General features: G+C 49.7%; 2 protein-coding genes across 7 annotated transcripts in view; one reads left to right on the plus strand and one right to left on the minus strand.

Annotated features, from left to right (window-relative positions):
• The window catches only part of ELMOD1 (ELMO domain containing 1), a 48,166-nt gene extending 35,784 nt beyond the window's left edge, over positions 1–12,382 (minus strand). For 2 of the 3 annotated variants that reach the window (XM_029048182.2, XM_029048180.2), the window contains exon 1: positions 12,191–12,382. The gene's annotated coding sequence lies outside the window, so the exon portion shown is untranslated. The remainder of the gene's footprint in view (positions 1–12,190) is intronic. The other variant, XM_029048183.2, reaches the window with a different exon arrangement.
• A 7,853-nt stretch (positions 12,383–20,235) lies between these two features.
• ALKBH8 (alkB homolog 8, tRNA methyltransferase) overlaps positions 20,236–26,814 on the plus strand; it is a 28,499-nt gene continuing 21,920 nt past the window's right edge. The window contains exons 1-3 of one of the 4 annotated variants that reach the window (XM_029048176.2): positions 20,236–20,317; positions 21,459–21,524; positions 24,212–24,392. In XM_029048176.2, coding sequence (XP_028904009.1) covers positions 24,258–24,392 — 135 coding nt within the window. In that variant the 5' untranslated portion in view covers positions 20,236–20,317; positions 21,459–21,524; positions 24,212–24,257. Of the gene's footprint in view, positions 20,318–21,276; positions 21,525–24,211; positions 24,393–24,421; positions 24,670–26,814 lie in introns of those variants that run through there. The other 3 variants (XM_029048177.2, XM_029048175.2, XM_029048179.2) reach the window with 3 other exon arrangements.

Here is a 26,814-nt window from a genome sequence, read left to right on the forward strand (position 1 = left end):
AAACTTGGTTTGCTAAAGGTATTTAGTGTGCAGTGAATCTGAATTCCAATAAAATAATCACTGAATTTTTTACCATTCCTATGGATTAAAAACTTGGTGGGCTCACCATTATATTAAAATAAATCAAAAACAACTATTTTCCCCCATGACTTCTCCACAAACTTTCCTAAAAACTGGAATGATCGTTTTATGCCCGAAAGCAGGGAGCAAAATGGCCTACTGGCTACAGCTCGGGCCTGGGAGTCAGAAGGACCTGCATTCTAATCCCAGCTCCGCTACTTGTCTGCTGTGTAACTTTGGGCACATCACTTAACTTCCTGGGCCTCAGTTTCCTCATCTGTAAAATGAGGATTTTTCAGATTCATCACCAGAGGAGCCCCATGTCCTTGTCCAGCCGTGCCTGCCACAGAGTAACTGCTAAACTGATTAAAGCAAACAAACAAACAAAAAACCCCTGAACTTTACAGTCTAGAATATCTTTAATCCTCAGAAAGCAGAGTTGGGCCTGTCAGTAATCAGTGATCAACTGATTATTGTACCCAATCTACAGTCTGTCGATGATGCTGGCAACTTAAGCCCAAACTATTGATAAAATAATCACATTTCTGCTTTTCTAATGGTATAGTGCTAAGAGCTTAGTGTAGTGATATGCACACAGTAAGCACTCCATGAATACCACTGTCTGATTGATATTCATAGAGAAGATAAGCAATTTTGATAACTACAGTGTTTAAAAGGCTACAAGACACCAACAATCAATCGTATTTATTGAGCACTTACAATGGGCAGAGCACTGTACTAAGATTTGGGAGAGTACAATAATCAATGGTATTCATTAACCATTTACTGTGTGCAGAGCACTAAGCTAAGTGCTTGGGAGAGTACAGTACCACAGAACTGGTAGACCTCTTAAATAATTGGAATTCAATTTTGTACCTGCTATCCAGTATGTCATTTTAGTAATTGTATGATAAAAATATTCATAGAAGGTTAAATTCTCTCTTTTTTCTCCTCTTCTGGTGATGAATCTGAAAAAGACTTTGCTGAGGCCAACTGAAATGCCAGCTAAAAATCTTTTCCCTTTCTGCTGGTGTAATATACTAATCCAGGGTGGTGTGTGTCGTTTATCGCTATGGAGGCCCTGGGAACGTCGGTTAGTGCCAGCTGCAGGATTCAGGGTTGGGTCTGAAGTGTATTTACGATCTGCAGTGACGATGCGGGTTAGATTCTCTGCCTTTCCCAAGCATCCTCCTTAAACAATAATAATTCTGGTTCCCACGGGCTGCTCTCATTTGGTGTTGGGGGGAAAGCTTAGGCAATCTAGAGACCCAAAACGAACTCAGAGGAAGAGACATAGACAAAAAAGAGATAAAGAAAGGGTTTAACTCACAATCCATTCACCATTTCTCTTCACTCAGAATGTAGTTTGGGGGAGACGTACTTCCCTGCTCTCATTTCAAATCGGAAAAAGAGAATCTGTCAGAATTTTGAATTGTGGTTTTTATTTTTAGTTGGGGAAAAATATGGAAAGAATATATTTGGGTTGCAGTATTTTTTTTTGGAAAGAGAGCATAGTAAAGAATTTTCCCTGTCAGGAAGGGACCAAGACCTAAAGAGGCATCTAGGGGATGATGGCTATTTTTTTTTACAAACGCACTTGCTCAAACGAACCCTGGCATATAGTAAACGCTTAACAAACACCACAATTGTATTATTACTGTCATTATTATTATTGTATTACACTGCTATAAATCCAGCAGGCCCTCCAGAAGTACTTGTTGGTGTGAGTTGCTTCTCTTCTGAAATGAATGACTAGTATTCAGCTTTAAGGTTGGGTCTACAGAAGAGCAAACGTGAGGTGGGTTGGCCGGGATCACTTTAAGGCAGTCAGGAAATGTAATTATAAAGACCTCTCGCAGTCCGAAGCCCACTCCCCCAATCCTAGTTCTTGTCTGGAAAGAGGCCGATGACTGCAGGAGACCGTGTATGGAAAGGGTGGCCAAGGAAGAGAGACACTTTTATTCTGTTTTTCTTGCTTCCCACTGTCTGAGGCGGAAGGCTCAAGCCCTCCTTTCCTCTTCTCCCACTCCCTTTTGCATCACCTTGACTTGGCCCCTTCACTCATCGCCCCTCCCCGCTCCACAGCGCTTAAGTACATGTCTGTAATTTCTTTATTTTTACTGTCTTCTCCTCTAGACTGTAAGCTTGTTCATTCATTCATTCAATCGTATTTATTAAGCGCTTTCTGTGTGCAGAGCACTGTACTAAAGGCTTGGGAGAGTACAATACAACAATAAACAGTGACATTCCCGGTCCACAACGTGCTCACAGTGTGTGGGGGGGGATAGTCTAGAGGCCGGAACACTGTATTAAGCACTTGGGAGAGTACAATATAACAATTAGCAGATGCATTCCCCCACCCACAATAAGCTCCCCACTGGAGCGCGTTGCAGAGTGGTATGGGGTAAGGGAAAAGGGGAAACAGGTGCCCCAATTTAAGTGGGCTTGAAGCTGGCGATACGTCGAACAGGCAAATGTACAGCTGCCTCTTGTCACCTATATACTGGCAGCCCAAATCTAGTCTGCTGGTGGTATTGGCCAGATCTAGTCTGCTGCTCTAGTATTTCCACGCCCTCTGCTCACTAACAAATGGAGAGGGAAACCCTCTTTTACCCCTAAGGGGAGTGGTAAAAACAATAATAATAACAATAACGTAAGTGCTTAATACTGGGGTAGATACAAGATAATCGGATCGGACACATTTCTCGTCTCATATGGGACTTATAGTCTAAGGGGGAAGGAGAACAGATATTTCATCCCCATTGTGCAGGTGAGGAAACGGAGCTGTGGAGAAACGAAGTGACTTGGCCCAGTGTCATTCAGCAGAGACGTGGACTGAATCCCATCCACTAGGCCACGCTGATTCTCCATCTGCAACAGCTTTGGATCAGCTCTCCCACCCAGAAATAGTTGAAATGGGAGAGAGGATGAAGCAAAGAGAGATCCTTTACTCCAACCCTTTCTCAGGAGGGGGAGGCCAGATGTGCTTGGAAGCAAGCTTTAAAACATTCTTCCTCGTCAAGTCATCCCCTTGCCCAACTGCTCTTATCTTTTGTTCCAACCCTGCTTAAGATCCCCTGGGCAGTCACTGTACCTGTTCACAATAATCACATCTTGACTTTCATATAGTGCTATCGTTTAATAATGTTGGTATTTGTTAAGCGCTTACTGTGTGCCAAGCACTGGACTAAACACTGGAGTAGATACAAGGTTGGACACAGTCCCTGTCCCACAGTCTTATTCCCCATTTTCCAGATGAGGTACCTGAGGCCCAGAGAAGTGAAGTGACTTACCCAAGGTCACACAGCAGACAAATGGTGGAGCCGGGATTAGAACCCAGGCCTTTCTGACTCTCAGCTCCATGCTCTATCCATTACTCCACTCACCATAGCGGTATTTATGGAGCGCACATTGTGTGCAAAGCACTGTGCTAAGTGCTTGGGAAAGTACAAAACCACAGAGTGTAGATACATTTCCCCCACTCAATTATAAACTCCCTCGATGCCATACATCACTCCCCATAATAATGATGATGCTGATGGTATTCGTTAGGCACTTACTATGTGCCAAGCACTGTTCTAAGCGCTGGGATAGATACAAGGTATTCCCACGTGGGGCTCCCAGTCTTCGTCCCCATTTTACAGACGAGGTAATTGAGGAACAGAGAAGGTAAGTGACTCGCTCACAGTCACGCAGCCGACAAGGGGAGGATTGGAACCCACGACCTCTGACTCCCGAGCCCATGCTCTTTCCACTAAGCCACGCTGCTTCTTGCAGTGTTCTGCATACGTTCTGATCAATATCTTCCTGCTTTCCAGTAGTCAAAAAATTGGCTTTAAAGCACGAGAATAGAGGATCACCGCCCAATATGTATTGATGCATCCGTTCGGTTTATGTAAGGCATTTTCTGCTCACCAGAATCCGTGGACCATCTTGCCAAGAGTTTCTCCATCTTGCCCATTAACTACGGCCTGAATAGCAAATGGAGATGGGAAAATGTGCCCGTAATATAGAGGTTAAACCAAACGATACCCCAAACCTTCTTCACTTGAATCGTCCTGACTTTTTCTGATTCTCTAACTCATCGTTCCGACTAAAAGAAGAGGAGAACAGGTAGAAGCCTGACTGCTCATACTAAAGGCTAATGAACAACTTTAGCAAATTCTCACCTTCGGTCCTATTTCCAAATGCAAGTAGGGAATGCAAATCGAAAGGTATGTGACAGGTGACCGGTGCAAATTATAGTAAATCTGAACAGGAGGCTGATTCTAAACTGCTCCCCAAGGCAAATGTGTCCTTTAAAGGCTGGAGTCTAAACACATTCTCTAAGAGCAGAAGACTAGATGCTTAGGCACGTTTATGAACCGTGAAAGGTTTCTCACATCCTTGAGAGTCGGCAAGAGACATCTGTCAGATGACCAGATGGACGGAAATAAATGGCTTCCCCTGATACAGCGGAAAATGCTAGAGGGCTTTGAGAGAAAAAAAAAGGAGCTTCATTGAATCAGCTTCCTTTTAGTCCCCCAACTCCAGCCTTGACTCTCTAATTCAGCTGCCAAATGGTTTTCAGACATTATTAAGTCTGTGAAAATTGACCCCATTTTACCAATTTACCAAAGCCTCGCTCTCTGTCATCTCCTCCTTCTTCCGTTGTTCCTTTGAGACAGTCCGAGGGGTTAGTGGACAAGGTGGAAAGGCCTAAAGGTTTCTAGAACAACTTAATCTACTCACTCCTCAGGATCCCTCCTAGAGGGAATAGCATTTGGGCTGGGGTGTTCATCACTCGCCAGGTGGAATCCGACCCATTCCAGGAGAGGGTCCGGTCAAAGGAGAAGACTCTAGGAAAGTGGACAGAAACCCAGAGCCATGAGAAGCAGCGTGGCTCGGTGGAAAGAGCCCGGGCCTGGGAGTCAGAGGTCATGGGTTCGAATCCCGGCGCTGCCACTTGGCAGCTGCGTGACCGTGGGCAAGTCACTTCACTTCTCTGGGCCTCAGTGACCTCATCTGGAAAATGGGGATTAAGACTGTGAGCCTCACGTGGGACAACCTGATGACCCTGTATCTCCCCCAGCGCTTTGAACAGTGCTCTACCCATAGTAAGCGCTTAACAAATACCAACATTCTTATCATTGTTATTGTGAGGGGAGAGAGAGACTTCCCTGTCGGCTTCCGAAGGGACCGGACCTGAGATGCACTTTAAGCAATTTTTTATTCATTTGTTGGTTCATTCATTCATTCAATCAATCATATTTTTTGAGAGTCATATTTTTTGAGAGCTTACTGGTGTGCAGAGCTTACTGTGTGGGAGAGTACAATACAACAAGAAACATACCTATTCCCTGCCCACAAGCAGTTTACAGTCTAGCCGGGGGAGACACACTTGAATACAAATAAACTGGACGTGGAAAATAAAAATAATTGTGGTATTTATTAAGGGCTTACTCTGGGCTAAGTACTGTAGTAGCTACAAGTTAATCAGGTTAAACAGGGTTCACAGTCTGAAGTAGGAAGGAGAACAGGGATTAATCCCCATTTTGCAGTTGAGGACACTCAGGCCCTGAGAAATTTAGTGACTTGCCAAAGGTCAGTCAGTCCGTCAACTGTATTTATCGAGCACTTACTGTGTGCAGACCACGACGCTAAGCACTTGGGAGGGTCCCATATAACAGACACATTCTCTGCCCATAAAGAGCTTTTGGCATAGAGGGGGAGACAGCCATTAATATAAATAAATAAATTACAGGTATGTACGTAAGTGCTGTGGGGCTGGGCGGAAGGATGAATAAAGGGAGGAAGTCAGGGTGATGGCAGACGGGAGTGGGAAAAGAGGAAATGAGGGCTTCGTCAGGAAAGGCCTCTTGGAGGAGATGTGTCTTCGATAAGGCTTTGGAGGGAGGAGAGTAACCGTCTGTAGGATATGAGGAAGGAGGGGGTTCCAGGCCAGTGGCAGGATGTGGGCGAGAGGTTGGAGATAGACGAGATGGAGGTACAGTGAGGAGGCTAGTATTAGAGGAGAAAAGCGTACGGGCTGGGTTGTGGAAGGAGAATAGCGAGGTGAGGTAGGAGGGGGCAAGGTGGTGGAGCGCTTTTAAGCCAAAGGTGAGGAGTTTCGGTTGGACGAGGAGCAGGTAAATGGCCGAGCTGGGATTAGAACCCAGGTCCTCTGACTTCCAGGCCTATCCCTTTCCACTAGGCCGTGGTGTGTCTCGTGGCTGAGGATATACAGATATATGCCTGCAGCTAGATTCAGACTCCTTTTCAAAAAACAAAAGAGTAAACGTCATATAAAGGTGAGAGAGCGCATTTTACATTTGTTGTAGAACTGATTCCTGGGTATGTTTTTCTGTTTAAATCTCTATCAATATCTGTCTCTGAATATCTATCTCTATCGATGTCTATCTCTATCTATAAATATCAATTTATTTTGGAATCTGGGCATGTGGGCCAGCGCTTTTTCCATGCCTATTCTAAATATCTGCATCCATACCTATGATTTTAAGTAATTAAGGTGGCCTTGAAATAAACCCTCACCTCACCACCTACTAGGATAACAACTAGCACTAAGCAAATACTAAAATACACTGGAATCATTTTCTATCCTGATGTCTCCATGAAAGGAGGTCAAGATTGTTTGACTAGGTAAACACATATGGATAGGCATAGTACGCAACTGGAAATATATAAAATAGATAAAACTGAAAGCATAGATTGACATTAGACAACGTCTAGACTGTAGCTTAATGTGGCCAGGTTATGTTTATGTTGTACTCTCCCAAGCGCTTAGTAGAGGTGCTCTAAACACAGTAAGCTCTCAATAAATACGATCGGCTGACTGGATACGTCATAATATTGTCATCAAAACCCTGAAGTTCTAGAGTATGAGAAACTCTTGTGCTCCCTGGGAATCTATGTTATCTAAAATTATAAAGATCTACAATTATGGTCTTAATGAAATATATCGAATAAACTTAAATTTATCCTTATCATTTTGCCTCTCTTGAAAATTTTTACAGAATGGTTTGAAGGGCCAAAGCCCTCAAATGCCACAGAGTCATTTGGAAATTGTTTTCCCAGGAGTGATAGCAGCAACAGAGGCCCTTCTTAGGGAGGCAGTGTGGCCTAGTGGAAAGAACTAGGGCCTGGGAGTCCTCTAGACTGTAAGTCCACTGTGGGCAGGGATCCTTCTCTACCAACTCAGTTGCACTGTACTCTCCCGAGCACATAGTACAGTGCTCTGCACAGAGTACGCGCTGATCAATACCCCTGATGGATTGACTCCTCTTTGCTACCCCTGGCTCTGGTTGACCGGCAAAACTATCAAAAGCAGGAGGAGCCAAATAGGGAGACGAAGCAATGAAGTGGAGGCTAGAACTTCTAGGTTAGCTTCACGGATTTCTAATTTCCAGTATCCTGGGAACCTCATTATTCGGGCATTACCTAGCTGTAGCTAATCTCCGAGTGCCCTCTCTTCCAGGAGGACGCTACCTGTAGAATTTCGGTGAGACGACGACCGGATTAAGTTCGCCTGAGTAAATGGCTCAGTCGGTTGGTTGACACTTCGGCTCTGACGCCGTTCATCATAAGCAGGAAGACTGAAATCGGAAGAAGCGTGCTACCAAGCCTAACGGATCGGTTGGCGTTCAGCTCTGGAAGCTTCCTCCCGGGGGTCCTGCTTGCTTGGTCTACTGAGACTAGCGTAATGTTCTGTTTACTGTAACTAATTGTTATATGAATTCGGAGTGCCTTCTCTCTTACAACAAACACAGGCTCCTTGTCAAGTAGCATTAAGTTTCTGCAAAGCCTGCATCTTTCCTTTTTTTTCCCTTCTTCAGCAACTCTTGCCGTTCAGGGAAATTGCTTATCCTACTGAAATCTCTATTTGAAGTGCCAAACCCCAAACTATCATCTCCTTCACAGTCTGGAACCCTTGTTGGGACTAATCTGATTCTTTCCCCCCTTCGCAAGATTAGGTATAACAGAAACGCGGCTTCCTGTTTTGTAAAGCCCAGTAGAGAAAACAAAAACATGGCTTGTTTTTTGTTTTTAGTCTTTTTTCTTTTTTTTTTTTTTACAGAGAATCGTTTAACTCCCAGGCCAGTGTGACAATCTATGCATATCTGTGTCCGATCTCATCACTTATGTCTTTCCCGGCACTTAGCAGGGTATTTGGCAAGTAGTCAACACTTAACAAACACCACTATGAAAACTATTACATCTTAAGATCTATAACATTAAAAGCGATATTGGCTACACTATGGAGTTTTATTTTTCCTGCAGGAAACAGGGAATTTCAGGATCCTCAAGGCAAGGCACTTGAAAAATCCTCATTTGTTCTGATCGTTTAAGCCCCAAATGGACCTGCTCCAAATCAGCGGCAAACTAGCCTCATCTCCCTCTTCCACCCGATCCCCTTCAGCCTCTTAGTGACACTCTGAAAGCAGAGACAACATTTAGAGCCACTTCTGGAGCTAAAGAAAGTGCAAGAAGCAAGAAGATGCCTGCAGACTCTCTCCATTGCCAAAGAGCGGCCCGAAAGCAGGATGAGCTACACTCTAGAACAGAATCAGCCGAACTTCAAGATGGCAGAGCTTCCTCTTGGTTTGGACCTTTTTTTTTAAACAGTTCCCTTGGGAAAACAGTACAGTTTTAGTCAGGAATATCCACCAAGAGTACCATCTCTTGCAGAAGCGGGCATTATGTCTTGGCCAGTCAAATATCACGAGCCAGTTAAAACGCTTAGAGTCCAACTATGCTTACGGTAAATGATAAATCTCTCAAATATCCAGGAGGAAACTAATCTTATAAGGCGTACAACTTTAGACACTTAATTGAATTTGGATCATTTTAACCGACCGAGCACCGCGAAAAAGAAAATCCCATTCTATAACTGGTAGCCCAGCGAAATACATTTTCCCTGTAGAAGATTCTACTTTCAATCAACGTTCGATCTTCCAAGCACGAACGAGATGACGGCACCTTCGCAGATCTGAATATCAATATGTACGATCCGTCACCAACAACAGATTGGAACATTAGCACAATTTATTTACGGAAGTCTCTGTAGGGGGAACAGTAGCTAATGAAGTACGGTGAAAGGCGTATATAAATTGAACCACTTAGATTAAAAAACTCATGACCTGACAAGATGACAAAATTACTCTTTTACAATAATATTACCAGGGATTGGAAATGGGATACCATGATGAAGTTGCTCGCAGGCCATCTGGGCGTTATCTACCATTCCTCTGGATGGGAAGACACATTCCTTTTATATTAAGGGCATCAGTCGGGAATGTGAGCAACAATCATTCCTATGCAAATGGGCTGTAAATAACACCACCCCTGTAGTCTCTTTGTTTCGACATTCAGGTCACCAGATCCGACCGCTTTAGAAGAGGCCGTCTTTCCAATCCACAGTGCTGGCGATTATTGAGAAGAGTGGCGTTTCTCATTCCCGTTCGATAGATTCTTTCACTCTAAAGTTTAAGGGTGGGAGGACTAAACCGTCTAGAAAATAACCAGACCGGCTCCAGAGAAAACTTGAGAAAACTTGAAAACTTGACTCCAAAGAGTCAAGAATGACTAAGGCACGTTGAATCCATTCGGTTTCCCTGTAAGATGAGAATGCACCAAGAACTCACGCTACCTGCTTTCCGCCGTATTAGCGGCTCCAATTATCGTTGTCGAACTACCAGTATGACACGCATGTACTGCAGGCTTCGGAGTAACGCCCCTGGAGAGCAGCCCAGATCTCTCCTCTTTTTCCTTGCCACGGTTTTTTGGTTTTTAATTTTGAGTTCGCTTTTGCAATATGGCCCTTTCCTTTTCCTACGCCAGTTCCCATGAGCTGAAAGCTCTAGTTAGAACTTCCACCTGACTACGAAGTGCGGACCGGAAGACAAATATATTCATTAAACCTGATCCAAAGCGAGTGAGGCCAAGAGGGTGCTACTGAAATATTCATAAGGTGTGTTATCGTACTCGCCTGTTATGGGTTTGACAGTCACCCTAGAAATGCGCTTCAAAGCCATGGCGTCAACCAAATAGAATCCCCCAAACCCTACAGAGATCTTTACTTATTTAGCTCTTTTGAAGGCCTTCTCCCATCCCCTTGAGATAAGGGAGGTGAATTTCCTAGGCACGTATGACATAAGTGACACATATGACACACACGACAGATGTGGCCTCGATAGCTACACTGCTCTTTCAAACATGATTTTAAAATTTCAGGGCTTTTGCAACCTCCGAAACCACACGCCGATCTCTCTCTTTTCCATCTTTCTCCCCTTTCCCGCCCCCTCCGCTTCTCCTCTCCAGGATTTCTCAATGTACGTCCCGTCGCCAGGCGTCCTGAGCTGGGCTGAGCTGGCACAGCTCCCCCCGACCCCCGGCCCCCGACCCCTGCCAACTTTGGGAGCAGAGAGGATGCTGTAGGGTTCGGCGTGCTGCTCAGACAGCCAACCCTCTGTTGCGGTAGCAGCCCTCCAGGAGGCCACTGCGGGCTTGGGCGACCCGAGTGGCAAAAAGGAAGCTCCAGTGCAAACCTCCCGCTCTCTCCTGTTCAGGCACCTTCTCCCACTTTTGAAATTTCCACTGCACTCCAGATCCTCTGCAGTTCTCTTGTTCTCTCATGTCCTCTCTCTTTCTCTCTTTCATAGCCTCTCGTTCTCTCTCTCGTCCCCTTTCACTCATCCCCTTTCCCCTTCCCGCTCATCCCCTCTTCCTCTCCCCCTTCATCCTCTCTCTTTCTCTCCCCCTCCTCCCCCCTTCCCTCTCCTCCTCTCTCATCCCCTCATCCTCTCTCTCCCCCCTCCCTTTTCTCTCTCATCCCCTCATCCTCTCTCCCCTCAACCTCTCTCCCCCTCTCACCCCCTTTCTCCCTCTTTCATCCTTTATCTCTCCCCTCATTCTCTCTCCCCCCATTTTCTCTCCCCCCCCCCATTCTCTCTCTCCCCATCCTCTCTCTCCCCCCACCTCCCTCTCTCCCTCTCATCCTTTCTCTCTCCCCCATCCTCTCTCCCCTCATCCTCTCTCTCACTCCTCAACCCCTCTCTCCCCCCACCCTGCATCCTCTCCCTCCCTTCATCCTCTCTCTCCCTCTCATCCTCTCTCTCTCCCTCATCATCTCCATCCCCTTCACTCTTTCTCCCTCATTCTCTCTTTCCCCCTTATCCTCTCTCATCCTCTCCCCCCTTCATTCTCTCTCTCTCTCTCTCATTCTCCCCTTCTCCCTCATCTTCTCTCATCCCCTCATCTTCTCTCCCCTCCCTTCCTCCTCTCCCCCTTCATCCTCTCTCTCTCTCTCCCCCCCATCCTCCCCCCTTCTCTCTCAGCCTCTCTCATCCCCTCATCCTCTCCCCTCCCTTCCTCCTCTCTCTCTCCCCCATCCTCCCCCCTTCCCTCTCATCCTCTCCCATCTCCTTATCCTCTCCCCCCCTTCATCCTCTGTCTCTCCCCCATCCTCTCCCATCCCCTCATCCTCCCCCCATCCTCTCTCTGTCTCTCCCCCATCCTCTCCCCTCCCCTCCCCTCCCCTCCCTTTATCCTCTCTCTGTCTGTCTCTCCCCCATCCTCTCCCCTTCCCTCTCATCCTCTCCCATCTCCCTATCCTCTCCCCCTCTTCATCCTCTCTCTGTCTCCCCCCCATCATCTCCCATCCCCGCATCCTCTCCTCCCCCTTCATCCTCTCTCTGTCTGTCTCTCCCCCATCCTCTCCCCTTCCCTCTCATCTCCTCCCATCTCCTTATCCTCTCCCCCCCTTCATCCTCTCTCTGTCTCTCCCCCATCCTCTCCCATCCCCTTATCCTCTCCCCGCCTTCATCTTCTCTCTGTCTCTCCCCCATCCTCTCCCATCCCCTCATCCTCTCCCCCCTTCATCCTCTCTCTGTCTCTCCCCCATCCTCTCCCCTCCCCTTATCCTCTCCTCCCCTTCATCCTCTCTCTGTCTCTCCCCCCTCCTCTCCCCTCCCCTCCCCTCATCCTCTCCCCGCCCCCCCCCCCGCTTCATCCTCTCCCCGTCTCTCCCCCATCCTCTCCCCTTCCCTCTCCTCCTCTCCCCTCTCCGTCTCCCCCTCCTTCTCTCCGTGCCGCCCGCCCGTCTCTCCTCCGGTCCCCGCAGGGTCCGGCTGACCTGTGGTCCGGCGAGGCCGCGGGGGCCGGGCTAGGCCGTTGCCATGGCGCCGCGGCGCTGGCTCCATCCCTCCATCCTCCCCGTTGAGCAGGGCGCGCTCTCCGCCGCCGGCCGCTGGGTACCAGCGCCCAGCCCGCTTCGGCTCCGCCTTCGGCTCCGGCTCGGGCTTCGGCTCCGCCTTCGGGTCCCGCTTCGGCTTCGGCTCCGGCTCGGGCTTCGGCTCCGGCTCGGGCTTCGGCTCCGGCTCCGGCTCCGGCTCGGGCTTCGGCTCCGGCTCGGGCTTCGGCTCCGCCTTCGGGTCCCGCTTCGGCTTCGGCTCCGGCTCGGGCTTCGGCTCCGGCTCGGGCTTCGGCTCCGGCTCCGGCTCCGGCTCGGGCTCCGGCTCCGCCTTCGGCTCCGGCTCGGGCTTCGGCTCCGCCTTCGGGTCCCACTCGGGCTTCGGCTCGGGCTTCGGCTCCGCCTTCGGGTCCGGCCCCGCCCCTCCTCGGGCGCCCCCCGGAGGCTGGCGGCGGGACGGCGGGGCCACGGAGCATGCGCGGCGGGCGGGCCGGGGCCCGGCCACGTGTTGGGTGGGACCGGCCGGTTGAGCGACGGCCCTCGACCCGTTGAACCTCTTTGGGAGGGTGGGGGGCTTCAGGGGCGGCCCCCCTCCATGTGCGAACTCCAAAGGACGGGCACCTGGCATAATAATAATAATAATGTTCATATTTTTTAAGCGCTTACCATGTGCAGAGCACTGTTCTAAGCGCTGGGGTGGATACAGGGTCATCAGGTTGGCCCCCGTGGGGCTCACAGTTAATCCCCATTTTACAGACGAGGTCACTGAGTCACAGAGACGTGAAGCGACTTGCCCACAGTCACACAGCTGATCATTGCCATTGTTCTTGCCTGTCCGTCTCCCCCCGATTAGACCGCGAGCCCGTCAGAGGGCAGGGACTGTCTCCATTTGTCCATTCCAAGCGCCTAGTCCAGTGTTCTGCGCATCGTAAGCGCTCAATAAATACTATTGAATGAATGAATGAAGTGGCCGAGCCGGGATTCGAACCCATGGCCTCTGACTCCCAAGCCCGGGCTCTTGCCACTGTGCCACGCTGCTTCTCTCTGGCATCATCAGCAGCATCAGCAGCGGCAGCATCAACATTCTGGGATTTGTTCAGCGCTGCTTTCATTCCATGAGAAGCAGCGTGGCTCAGTGGAAAGGAGACGGGCGATGGAGTCAGAGATCATGGGTTCGAATCCCGGCTCTGCCCCTTGTCAGCTGTGTGACTGTGGGCAAGTCACTTCACTTCCCTGTGCCTCAGTTCCCTCATCTGGAAAATGGGGATTAAGACTGTGAGCCCCAGTTGGGACAACCCGTATATCCGTATCTACCTGTACCCTGTCTTTCCCCCAGCGCTTAGAACAGTACTCTTAACAAGCGCTTAACAAATACCAACATCATCATCATCATTTTCCAGATGAGCTAACTGAGGCCCCGAGAAGTGAAGTGACTCGCCCAAGGCTACCACAGCGGACACGTGGCCGAGACGGCTTCGGAACCCAGGTCCTTCTGGCTCCCGGGCCCGTGCCCTAACCACCGAGGCGCGGTGCTTATCTGCTTAAGGGTATAATAATGTTGGTATCCGTTAAGCGCTTACTATATGCAGAGCACTGTTCTAAGCGCTGGGGGAGATGCAGGGTCATCGGGTTGTGCTACGTGAGACTCACAGCCTTCATCCCCATTTTCCGGATGAGGGAACTGAGGCTCAGAGAAGTGAAGTGACTTGCCCACAGTCACCCAGCTGACGAGTGGCAGAGCCGGGATTCGAACCTACTTTGTCTCTCAATCCCCACCGCGTGACTCTCCTACGTTTCGGCCTTCGCCTGAATCGATCGTCGCCCTCTCTTTCCTAGCCCCCCTAAATGCCTTCCCTCCACAGAGCTCTTTTTCTTGGACTGTGAGCATCCCCCCCCCTTTCCCCAAGGCTGTGACGAGGGATTGCGGGATGGAGGAGCGGCAATTATGAACCACGTGACGATCATTTATCCCTATTGCGTTTGGCCCTGCCCTTCGGTCGATGATTACAGGTAGCCTGACGGGGTCATCCAAGTGATGATGTCAGTATCCTGGGCGGGGACTGGGAATAACTCCGTGGCCCTGCAAAAGCTAACACACCACAGACACTTCATAAATATTAAATGACCGAAATCACCAGCCGCTCGGGGCTGGAGAAATGACCTCTTCTGCTGTCCTCCATGATACCACTCCGCCTGTGCGAAGCTCATAATAATAATAATAATAATGATATCTGTGAAGCGTTTACTATGTCCCAGGCACCGGGTGGATACAAGCAACTCGGGTTGGACTCTGTCCCTGTCCCTGGCTCACAGTCTCAATCCCCATTTTGCAAATGAGGTTACTGAAGTCCCAGAGAAATAAATAAATCAATGGTGGTATTTGTCAAGCGCTTACTATGTGCAAAGCACCGTTCTAAGCGCGGGCGGATACAAGGTGATCAGGTTGTCCCACGTGGGGCTCACAGTTTTAATCCCCATTTTACAGATGAGGCAAGTGAGGCACAGAGAAGTGAAGTGACTTGCCCAAAGTCACACAGCTGGCAAGCGGCGGAGCCGGGAGTCGAACCCATGAACTCTTACTCCCAAGCCCGGGCTCTTTCCACTGTGCCACGCTGCTTAAGGGAAGTGACTTGCCCAGGATCAAACAGCTGACAGGCGGAGGAGCCGAGATCAGAACCCGGCGCTCTCTGACTCCTAGGCCTGTGCTCTCTCCACTAAGCCGTGCCGATTACTTATTCCCGTTAGCTTTGTTCAACCATTTCGCTTCCGCAAGAAGGGAAATACTGACCTGATGATCCATTCTGAACAGGTCCCATTTAATTCAGGAGAACCTGATCGAAAGGGTCACCCTGGGGCAGAACCCCGAACGGGAAAACCTTTGTTCCTGTAATAAGGTTCGCTACGAAACATCTGAATTTGACTGAATTTGACCCTGACCCCAGCGTGGGTCTTTGTAAACCCCCCTGCCTTTTGCACACATTAAATGAAAATAACTTGGTTCCAGAGAGGAACGTCGATCCAAAATCCCGATGAGCCCTCCATAATCAGGTGGTGTCACTGGATTTCCGAACATAATTTTCCACCAATAGGATATTTATGTGAAAAACCTTCACATTTGATGTCCACAAGCCCGACGTCGGCTAGGGATTTTCTCTATTCGTTGCCCAGTCGTACTTTCCGAGTGCTCAGTACGGGGCTCTGCGCCCAGTAAGCGCTCCATAAATACGATTGAATGAATGAATGAATGAAAGAGTTGGACGACTAATGCCTATTCTAGTCGACGCCTCCGCCCCCGTTGTAACAAGAAGAAATTATCGGGGTGGGTAACTGTCATTCCTCTCCTTTCAGGTCACTGGTTCCCAATACCAGTAAGCCTGGAGTGTGCTGGCTCTCCCGCTCCCTAGAATGCTGGCTTTTTCAACCATTACTTTATATATATATATAATTTAAAGATAGGAACATAAGGGCCATGGGGTTGGAGGTGGGGTGACTAGTAGATGTCCAAAGGACACAGGTGGAAGTGCAGGGACGATTCAGAAGGGAGAGCGAGCCGAGGAAAATGGGGCTTAATCGGGGACGACTTCTTGGAGTGGAGTGACTCGCTCAAGGTCACACAGCAGGCAAGTGGCAGGGCCAGGCGGAGAATCCAGGCATCCTAACCCCCAAACCTGTGGCTCTTTCCACTGGGTTGCCTCTTTCTTAAGAGAATTCCGAGAGAGCCGAGTAACGATTGCAGAGGCCATCCTGCTCTGTATTGCCTCCTCCGCCTGCAAGTTGAAGCGGGGTCCCGTGAGAAAGCGCCGACAAAACACCGGTGCCTGGCCGACTTCATTCCATGACTACCGAGCTTAAGCACGATGTTGCAATGAGGGTGAATCACCGGGTTTGGATATTCGGGATCGTGCAGCACCGAAAACACAATTACACGTAGGAATGTCCCAGTGAGATCAGGGAAACAAATGCCACGTAGATCAAGAACTCGTGGTAAGATAACTAAAAGTCAGAATCTGTTTATCGATACATCCTGTCGGTACATCACACAGCTGACAAGTGGCAGAGCTGGGATTCGAACCCATGGCCTCCGTCTCCCAAGCCCGTGCTCTTTTTACTGAGCCACACTGGAAAATGGGGTTCGAGACTGCGAGCCCCACGTGGGACCGGGATCGGGTCCAACCTGATTAGCTTGTATCCACCCCAGACCGTAGGACAGTGCTTGGCCCATAGTAAGCGCTTAACAGGTACCATAATTAATTCATTAATCGGAGGAAAAGGAGCCGCGGCTGATGTAAATACGTGGAGGAACAACTTGTTTGGGTGAACGGATAGGCGACGAGAAAATTAATTACGAGGCCACGAGCGGAGGAGCAACATATCCTTCAGATTCAAAGAGAAGCAGCGAGGCTTAGTGGAAAGAACACGGGCCCGGGAGTCAGAGGTCGTGGGTTCTAATCCCGGCTCCACCGCTTGTCAGCTGTGTGACTTTGGGCAAGTCGCTTAACTTTTCTGTCCCTCTGTTTCCTCAGCCGTAAAGTACCTGTTCTCCCTCCTACGTAGCCTGTGAGCCCCAAGTGAGACAGGGACTGTGTCCAACCTGATTAACTTGTATCTACCCGAGCAATTAGAGCAATGCCTGACACATGGCAAGTGCCTAACTGATATAATGACGACGATGATAATCACAGCATTAATAATACCAACTCTGCAGTCTCACTGCGGTATTCTTTTCCTCAGCAGAAGTACTATTCCTTACCCACTCCTTTCCTCTGCGAGAATACTCTTTCTTTTAGGATACGAAGAGGTGCCCGTTGGTGTCCATCAGCTCCAAAGTGATCCTTTGGCCAGATTCTTCACTGCATTTTTACTTAATTAGAGAAGTCGGCTCATTTTTGTTCAGACGCATGTCAATTTTGAGATTGGCAGAAGATACAGTCCCATTTTGCATCCAGACTTTGTAAAAAACGTAAGGTCTGCAAAAATGTCCGCCTGCCAAGATGTCTCTCCGCTCCGGTAACTCATGCCAGTATCCCTCGGCATAAACGGGCCCACGCTCTTCTCCCTTTAATCGTTTTAGTGATGGGAACCGAAAGCACTCAGATTTTGCCCACAAACTCTGGTGAAAGCCTTAAAAAAGGCAAATAAAAAGAAGGTATTACATTTCTTTGGAGCACCTGATTTGTGCCTTGATCTCCCCACCCCTGGGCCACATCTTGCCTCTGGCCTGAAACGTCCTCCCTCCTCAGATCTGACAATCCCCCTCCCCCCTTCAAAGCCCACCTCCTCCAAGAGGCCTTCCCAGTCTAAGCCCCACTTTTCCTCATCTCCCACTCCCTTCTGCGTCACCCTGACTTGCTCCCTCTCCTCTTCCTCCCTCCCAGCCCCACGGTACTTATGTACATGTCTATAAACTACACATTATACATTATTTATTTATATTAATGTCCGTCTCCCCGCTCTAGACTGGAACCTTGGTTTTTGTTGTGGTGGTGCTTTTGCTTCTTTACGGTATCTGTTGAGCGCTTACTATGCGCCGGGTACCGTTCTAAGCGCTGGGGCAATCTGGTAGGACACAGCCCCTGTCTCAGGTAGGGCTCACAGTGTTAATTCCCATTTTACAGATGAGATAACTAAGGCACGGACAAGCTAAGCGGCTTGCCCAAAGTTCCACAGTCGTTTCTTCCAAACCAGCTGATGACCAGAGCGTGTAAGAAGCGATAACATCAAAAACAATGTGTTGGACAAATTCTCAGGACCTTAAAGAAGGATGAAATGTCCGATAAAGCATCTGTTAATCCGTGCTCCCAGATGAACTCATCCTTTGTTCTAAGACTCTACCATCGGGTGAATTTAAATTTTCAACGATGTCACTTTTTTTTTGTTTTTTCCACCGGGCTGTTAAGTTCTCTTTTCCACCCGGCGGCAGTCACGAAGAAAAACACCGTGATCGACGCCAATCAGTCATTCATTAATTAGAGGGTTGAAGATAGTTATACATTTATCAGAGCCATCTTAGAGACGATGAAAAGTAACACAAGTGTTAGGCGCTTAGAACGGTGCTTAGCACATAGTAAGCGCTTACTATCTTAAATGCCATTATTACTGAGCAGCGTGGCTCAGTGGCAAGAGCCTGGGCTTGGGACCCAGAGGTCATGGGTTCGCAGTCTTCATCCCCTTTTTCCAGATGAGGTAACTGAGGCACAGAGAAGTGAAGTGACTTGCCCACGGTCTCACAGCTGACAAGTGGTAGGGTGCCTGTTTATTCTGTAGTTTATTTTTGGCCAATGGGTCTCACGCTTGGCTAGAACGATCGTCGTGCAGGCTCGAGTAGCCCCGAGACTCTGTGACATCCAGGGTTCCTTAATTATATCTAAAATGGTCACAGCATCAATTTCCACAGTCCAAACGATGATCTAGAATGGCCTTCCTACCACTGCTCGCGTAACCAGCTCCGGTTGACTTGTCTCTGGGTCGGGCGATGTGATGGTACGGTCTAATCAGCATGGCGCAGTGGATAGAGCACGGGCCTAGGACTCAGAAGATCGTGGGTTCTAATCCCGGCTCTGCCACTTGTCTGCTGCGTGACCTTGGGTAAGTCACTTCATTCCTCTGTGCCTCTCTGCGCCTCATCTGTAAAATGGGAAGCGGGACTGTGAGCCCCAAGTGGGACTGCGTCCACCCCAGTGCTTAGTACGGTGCCTGGCGTGTAGTAAGAGCTTAAATACCATTATTATTTATTAGAGAAGCAGCGTGGCTCAGTGGAAAGAGCATGGGCTTGGGAGCCAGAGGTCACGGGTTCGAATCCCGGCTCTGCCACTTGTCAGCTGAGTGGCTGTGGGCAAGTCACTTCACTTCTCTGTGCCTGTTACCTCATCTGTAAAATGGGGATGAAGATTGCGAGCCTGACGTGGGACAACCTGATTCCCCTGTGTCTCCCCCAGCGCTTAGAACAGTGCTCGGCACGTAGTAAGCGCTTAACAAATACCAACATTATTATTTGAAAAGCCAGATGTCTGAAAGCAAACTGTCATCACGAAGTTTGTCCCACTTTGATCCTTTCGGATAACTGGAAGAGCTAAAAGGGATCGAAAGGTCTTTCTGGAAAATAGAAACTTGATGGCAGAAGTTTCAGGGCAGAAAAGACTGCCCGGTGGAAAGACTGGATTTAAAAGGACCCATTTGGGAGTTCATATGGAAGAGACGTCATGGATTTTAGGAAATACAGGGTGAGGGGATACCGGTATCATGGACCAAAATAAGGGTACTCTTTTAATAGAAAAAAGTAGAAAACATTGGGCAGAAATACACACTCCCAAGGAACTCTGCGAGTTGCCATCCTGTACTTTATTTTATTTTTTCTGTGCATACAACACTGCCCTCTCCCGGGTTTAACTCCGTCGGCCCTTGGTTCATGAAGTTTTGACCGACGTTGATGTTAATAATAATGTTGGCATTCGTTAAGCGCTTATTCTGGGCAAAGCACTGTTCTAAGCCCTGGGGAGGATACCGGGTGATCAGGTTGTCCCACCTGGGGCTCACAATCTTCATCCCCCTTTGCCAGATGAGGGAACTGAGGTCCAGGGAAGTGACTTGCCAAGGTCACACAGCTGACAAGGGGCAGTGCTCTGCACAGAGTGAGCGCTTAACAGATGCCAACATTATTATTATTATTATTACTATTAATGTTGGCATTTGTTAAGCGCTTACTCTGTGCAAAGCACTGTTCTAAGCCCTGTGGAGGATACCGGGTGATCAGGTGGTCCCACTTGGGGCTCACAATCTTCACCCCCCTTTGCCAGATGAGGGAACTGAGGCCCAGAGCGGGGACTTGCCCAAGGTCACACAGCTGACAAGGGGCAGTGCTCTGCACAGAGCGAGCGCTTAACAGATGCCAACATTATTGATTATTATTGTTTGAACGGCGCTTAACAGATGCCAACAGGACTGACATTATTATTGACAGCGGGGCGCGCGGAGGATGATGGGAAGATGGCGGGCTTGGGCCCGGGGGCTCATGGGAGTTGTAGTCCTGGGCCTCTCCTATGGCTGCCGGCTGGCTGCCAGGCCCCAGCCCAGGTCAGCCTGCCCGCACCCCAACCCCATCGGGGGCCGCCATGGGGAGGAGGGGAGCAGAACTGGGATGGGGGCGGGGGTGGCTGCAGGGGTGGGGAGGCAAGGAAGCCCCTGGGATGGGGAGGAGGGGAGGCCTGGGGGCTGCAGGGAGCTGCAGGGGAGGGGAGGCTGCAGGGAGGCTGCAGGGGTGGGGGGAGCAGAAATGGGAGCGCCTGCGATGGGGTGGGGAAGGCAGGGAGGATGCGGGGGGGAGGCATGGGACGCTGCAGGGATGGGGAGGCAAGGAGCTCCTGGGATGGGGTGGAGGAGGCAGGGAGGCTGCAGGGAGGCTCCTGGGGGGAGGCATGGGAGGCTGCAGGGATGGGGAGGCGAGGAAGCTCCTGGGCTGGGGTGGTGGGGGAGGCCTGGGGCCTGCCAGGAGGCTGCAGGGGGTGGGGAGCCTGCAGGGAGGCTGCAGGGGTAGGGGAGCAGAAATGGGAGCTCCTGGGATGGGGTGGGGAAGGCAGGGAGGTTGCAGGGGGGCGGGGAGGCCCCTGGGGGGGAGGCATGGCAGGCTGCAGGGATGGGGTGGTGGGGGAGGCCTGGGGCCGGCAAGGAGGCTGCAGGCGGGGAGGAGGGAGGCTGCAGGGAGGCTGCAGGGGTCGGGGGAGCAGAAATGGGAGCGCCTGCGATGGGGTGGGGAAGGCAGGGAGGTTGCAGGGGGGCAGGGAGGCTGCAGGGAGGCTCCTGGGAGGGAGGCACGGGAGGCTGCGGGGGGGGAGCAGAAATGGGAGCTCCTGGGATGGGGAAGGCAGGGAGGCTGCGGGGTTGGAGGAAGGAGGCAGGGAGGCTCCTGTGGAGGGGGGGATCGGGTGGCAGGAAGGGAGAAGCAGAAAAGGAGGCTCGGGTCACGTCACAGTAATAATGATGATGGCATTTAAGCACCTACCGTGTGCCGAGCGCCGTTCTAAACGCCGGAGCACCGTTCTAGCACACCCAGGGATTCAAAATAGGCCAGGGGCATAGAAATCGGCTCGTATTATGGCTTAGCGCAAGAGGATTTGGCCTATTTGGTTCCGTCCGACCTTGCGGAAAAAAAAGTATATCTTCGACTTGCGCTCCCGCTGCCAAATCCCTTCTAAATACCGATTTTTTTGTACGTCAGTAGGGAGAACCTCGCGCAGCGGTAGTGTCGAAGTGGATCCGGGCAACGGAAGGACAGACAGACAGGGTAAGACGTGTCTCTTTTAATGTGTTCTTCTACTGGCCTGACCCAGAAAAGACGGCTTCGGGGGAAACGTGCTTCCCTCACACTTAGATCCCTGGCTGATAATAATCGTGGTATTCATTAAGCGCTTACTACGTGCCAAGCACTGTTCTAAGCGCCGGGGTAAAATACGAGGTCATTCAGGTTGTCCCACGTGGGGCTCACGCTTTTAACCCCCATTTTCCAGGTGAGGGAACTGAGGCCCAGAGAAGCCGAGTGACTTGCCCCAGGTCACACAGCAGACAAGCGGCGGAGCGGGGATTAGAACCCACGTCCTCTGACTCCCAATAGCCCGGGCTCTTGCCGCTGAGCCTCCCTTAGGTTGAGTGGCTAGAAGCAGCGTGGCTCAGTGGCAAGAGCCCGGGCTTGGGAGTCAGAGGTCATGGGTTCGAATCCCCGCTCTGCCGCTTGTCAGCCGGGTGACTGTGAGCCAGTCACTTCACTTCTCTGTGCCTCAGTTACGTCATCTGTAAAACGGGGATGAACCGTGAGCCTCACGGGGGACGACCCGATGACCCTGTATCCACCCCAGCGCTTAGAGCACTGCTCCGCACATAGTAAGCGCTTAACAGATACCAACATTATTATTAGGAGGTAAATGGAGCGGCATTATCTCCCAGCGAGAGCCCTGACAAAAAGAACTGGGATTAAAGTTACACAGTCGTGGGGTGAACAGCCTCCAAAAGACGGGTGTCTCATCGGGGACGGCTGCACGTTCAGCGCGGTTTCTCGACGTTTTTATATTTTTAAAAAGCACCATCGGCATTGTGAATTTGAGCCAGAGAATGGGGTGATGTGATTGCCGAGCTCCACCTGCTGATAAATTCAGTCTTCTCTTTCCAGCCTGCAAACTCGTTTCTTTTTCCACTGTTGGCAGCGAAGTGTGCGACCACAGTGAGTTCAGCTTTTAAAAGTTTGCTAATAAGTAGATGAACTCAAAAGCTAATAAGTAGATGAACTCAAAATAAGTAGATGAACTCAAAAGTAGATGGTCTGGTGAAGAGGTCATGGGCCCGGGAGTCAAGGGACCTGGGTTCTAATCCTGGCGCGGCCAATTCATTCAGTTCACTCGATCGTCTTGATTGAGCGCTTAATGTGTGCAGAGCACTGTACTAATAATAATAATGTTGGTATTTGTTAAGCGCTTACTCTGTGCCGAGCACTGTTCTAAGCCCTGGGGTAGACACAGGGGAATCGGGTTGTCCCACGTGAGGCTCGCAGTTAATCCCCATTTTACAGATGAGGGAACTGAGGCACGGAAAAGTGAAGTGACTCGCCCACAGTCACACAGCTGACAAGTGGCAGAGCCGGGATTCGAACTCTGACTCCCAAGCCCGGGCTCTTTCCACTGAGCCACGCTGCTTCTCTAAGCGCTTAGAAAGTGCAATTCGGCAACAGATGGAGACAATCCCTACCCACCCACGGGCTCACAGTGTAGAAATCGCCTGCCGCGTGACCTTGGGCGAGTCATTTTGCTTCTCTGTTGCCTCGCCTGTCAGATGGGGATGTTCTCTTGCCTACTCGGACTACGAGCCCCATGTGGGACCGGGACTGTGTCCCACCTGATTGACTGGTCTGTGCCCCGGTGCTTAGAACAGTGCTCGCCACCAAGTAAACGCTTGATCAATTCCATGCAAAAGTAATTTGCCAGGACAAAATAAAATTTGGCTTTTGTGCGGTAGTCCGGCTTTTCTGCCGTCTAGTGATTTTCCTCAGTGGCTCTCCAAAGAATCGGTGAAATTAGAGTCTCAGAATGCTTCCATCTACGACGGCACTCCGCACGCAGCGTTGCGGAAATACCACTGATTCATCTGCGCCATTTTCTTTTAATTGGGAAAGTTAGCCCCGGCTTTCCAAATCGATAAGGCATCTTTCTACTTTCTAACGTCTGCAAACAGTTCTGTGGGCTGGGATCAAAAGAAGCAGCGTGGCCTAGTGAATAGAGCCTGGGCCTGGGAGTCAGAAGGACCTGGGTTCTAATCCGACCTCTGCCACTTGTCTGCTGCCGGGTGACCTTGGGCAGCGTGGCTCAGTGGAAAGAGCCTGGGCTTCGGAGTCAGAGGTCGTGGGTTCGATTCCCGGCTCTGCCACTTGTCAGCTGTGTGACTGTGGGCGAGTCACTTCACTTCTCTGGACCTCCGTTACCTCATCTGGAAAATGGGGATTAACTGTGAGCCTCATGTGGGACGACCTGATTACCCTGTATCTACCCCAGCGCTCGGAACAGTGCTCTGCACATAGTCAGAGCTTAACAAATACCAACATTATTATTATTATTATTATCATCACTTCACCTCTCTGCGCCTCCCGTACTTCATCTCTAAAATGGCGATTAAGACTCTGAGCCCCACGTGGGATATGGACTCGTTCCAAACTGATTATCTTCTACCTAACCAGTGTTTAGTACAGTGCTTGGCACCCAGTAAGCACTTAACAGATACCTCTTTTAAGACAAAGGGATTCTGTACCTTTATTGTAATTTCCCTTCATTCGCTAGACACTCGGCAAATACTGTTGATTGATATTGGTTTCACCAGCTACCCTTCTGGTTCTATTATCCATTTTTCTGACTCGTGTAGTAAAGGGAAAATCTAATGTATTTTTGAAAAAAGAGCTGCACACAAACATTCTCTTTATGATTGTGTTTTCAGGCCTTGCAAGATCCACGTTCCGTTAGCGTTTTCCGGCGCTGCCGATATGGAATTGAACACCGCCAATGAAAGTCGATCGAAACTTAGTAAAACGGAGAAGAAATTCCTGAGGAAGCAGGCCAAAGCCAGAAACACTCTGTTGCGACACGAAGGCATCGAGAGCGTTTCCCACGTCACCCAGGTTTTGTGCAATTTTTATTATCGTTTGAACAGACCTGCACCATTAGCGTCAAACACTAACCTATGTGAACTACTGGGTAGGTTAAGAGAAAAAAGAAGGAATCTAATCATCTAGCCGTGGCCTGGGTAAACGTGGGATAGAATGGTGATGCCAATTTGGATTTGCCAGCCTAATAGGCGGACTCATTCCCGTACCCTCGGTCTTGTAGAACCGAGCTCACATCCGGGTGGTTTTTGAGAGCGGGAGGAAGCCGTGACTAAGGAATTTGGACCTGAAGGTATGTTAGATTCATTTTTCGTCCTAAAATAGGACTTCCTCTTGGTTTGAGGAACGCTCACAAAAGAAGATGTTCATCGAAAGACCGAATGGCCTGAGAAGGGGAGTAAGCTAGAAAGATCGGAGGTCACGGTGTACATTCAGCGGGCTTTCACTAGATTTTAAGCATTCTGAGGGCAGGGATTGAGTCTCCTGAGTGTATAGGAGGTAGACGCTCTCCCCAGGACTCGGAGGAATCCTAGAGAGAGAGATAAAACACCTTACATTTCCCATATTTAAAGCTCCTTTTAATCGTTCAATCAATCAGCAGTACTTACTGAGCACTTACTCTGCGTACAGCATCGTACTAAACGCTGGGGAGAGTTCAATACATGGCAGGCGTGTTTCCTGCCCACCGGGAGCTTGGAGTCTAAAGGGAGAGACAGGCGTTAAAATAAATTACGGAGACGTACCGAAGCGCTGCGGGGCGGAAGGAGGGTGAATATCGAGTGCTTAGAGGATACGGATCCAAACGCACAGACGATTGAACTGCGATCGAATACGTGGACGGATCCGGAAGGGATGGAGAGGTGGGGAAATGAGCGTTTCGTCAGGGAGGCCTTGTGGAGGAGATGTGACCTTAATAAGACTTTGAAGGTGGGGAGAGTGATGACGGGTCATGTGTGAAGGGAGAAGGGAGTTCCAGGGCAAAGGAAGGGTGGGAAAATGGGGCTGGCGACAAGATGGAGGTGGTAATAATGATGATGATGGTATTTGTTAAGCGATTAGTATGTGCTGAGCACTGTTCTAAGTGCTGGGGTAATAATAATAATAATAATGTTGGTATTTGTTAAGCGCTTACTATGTGCCGAGCACTGTTCTAAGCGCTGGGGCAGACACAGGGTAATCAGGTGGTCGCACGTGCGGCTCACAGTCTTAATCTCCATTTTACAGACGAGGTAACTGAGGCACCGAGAGGTGAAGTGACTTACCCAGAGTCACTCAGCTGACAAGTGGCGGAGCCGGGATTAGAAGCCACGACCTCTGTCTGTCTCCCAAGCCCGTGCTCTTCCCACTAAGCCACGCCGCTTCTTACAGTCACTAGTTTGCCGTTAGAGGCTTCTGCTAGTGAAAAATGGCTTGTCTCACCGAAAGTTGCGCTTAACGGGACTGTGACCTGAACTTTCGTATTTTCTCCTTGGGAAGTGATAGTGATTCACTTCCTCTCAATGTGTTTAGTAAAGCTGATGATAAATATGGTATTTGTTAAGCGCCTACTATGTGCCAAGCACTGTTCTAAGTGCTGGGGGAAATGCGAGGTAATCGGGTTGTCCCACGTGGGGCTCACGGTCTTAATCCCCATTTTACAGATGAGGGAACTGAGGCACGGAGAAGTTAAATGACTTTCCCAAGGTCACCCAGCAGACTCGTGGCGGAGCTGGGATTAGAACCCACGACCTCTGACTCCCAGGCCTGTGCTCTTGCCACTGGGCCGTGCTCATAATCCTTAGGGAAAAGTGAGTGGGATCTTTTCCTGTGATACGGCGGCTCAGGGACAGGAGAAGGTAAAGTCGGAATCAGGATCTAGATCCTACAGTACTCTCCTTGGTTGAAAATCTGGCCCGCACCCGGATAAGACCGTCTCCACGGAGTCGCTATGGGTCGGAAATTGCGGCATTTGGAGAGGAAGAACCCCCTAAATAAAGCGGAGCGGGATGTCAAAGAGAGTTTACTTTTACGGTCTTTTGACCCCTCCCGGAGGTTTAACATCACATTTTAGTTTCAGAGCTGCCGGCTGCCGGTCGATTCGGCTGGTGAAATGTAGAACCGTTTTTCGTCTTCGATTCATTTTGAAGAGTTCATAAGATCAGCGATACCTCTTTTGATACCGCCTTAAAAATGTGCAGTAGTCGTATAAGGGTGGGCAACTAATTAAATCGTATTTGCGTTAATAATATGATAATAACCGTAAATACTATCCGTTGAGTGTTAACCATGTGCCCGACACCGTACTAAGCCCCGGGGTGGATACAAGCACATCGGGTCGGACACAGCCTATGTCCCCCAAAGGGCTCACGGTCTTAATCCCCATTTTACAGATGAGGGAACCGAGACCCGGAGAAGGGAAGTGATTTGCCCAAAGCCACACGTTTTGCATTCAGAGATT

Source organism: Ornithorhynchus anatinus, chromosome 20, assembly GCF_004115215.2.
Source record: "Ornithorhynchus anatinus isolate Pmale09 chromosome 20, mOrnAna1.pri.v4, whole genome shotgun sequence".
NCBI classification, from domain to species: domain Eukaryota; kingdom Metazoa; phylum Chordata; class Mammalia; order Monotremata; family Ornithorhynchidae; genus Ornithorhynchus; species Ornithorhynchus anatinus.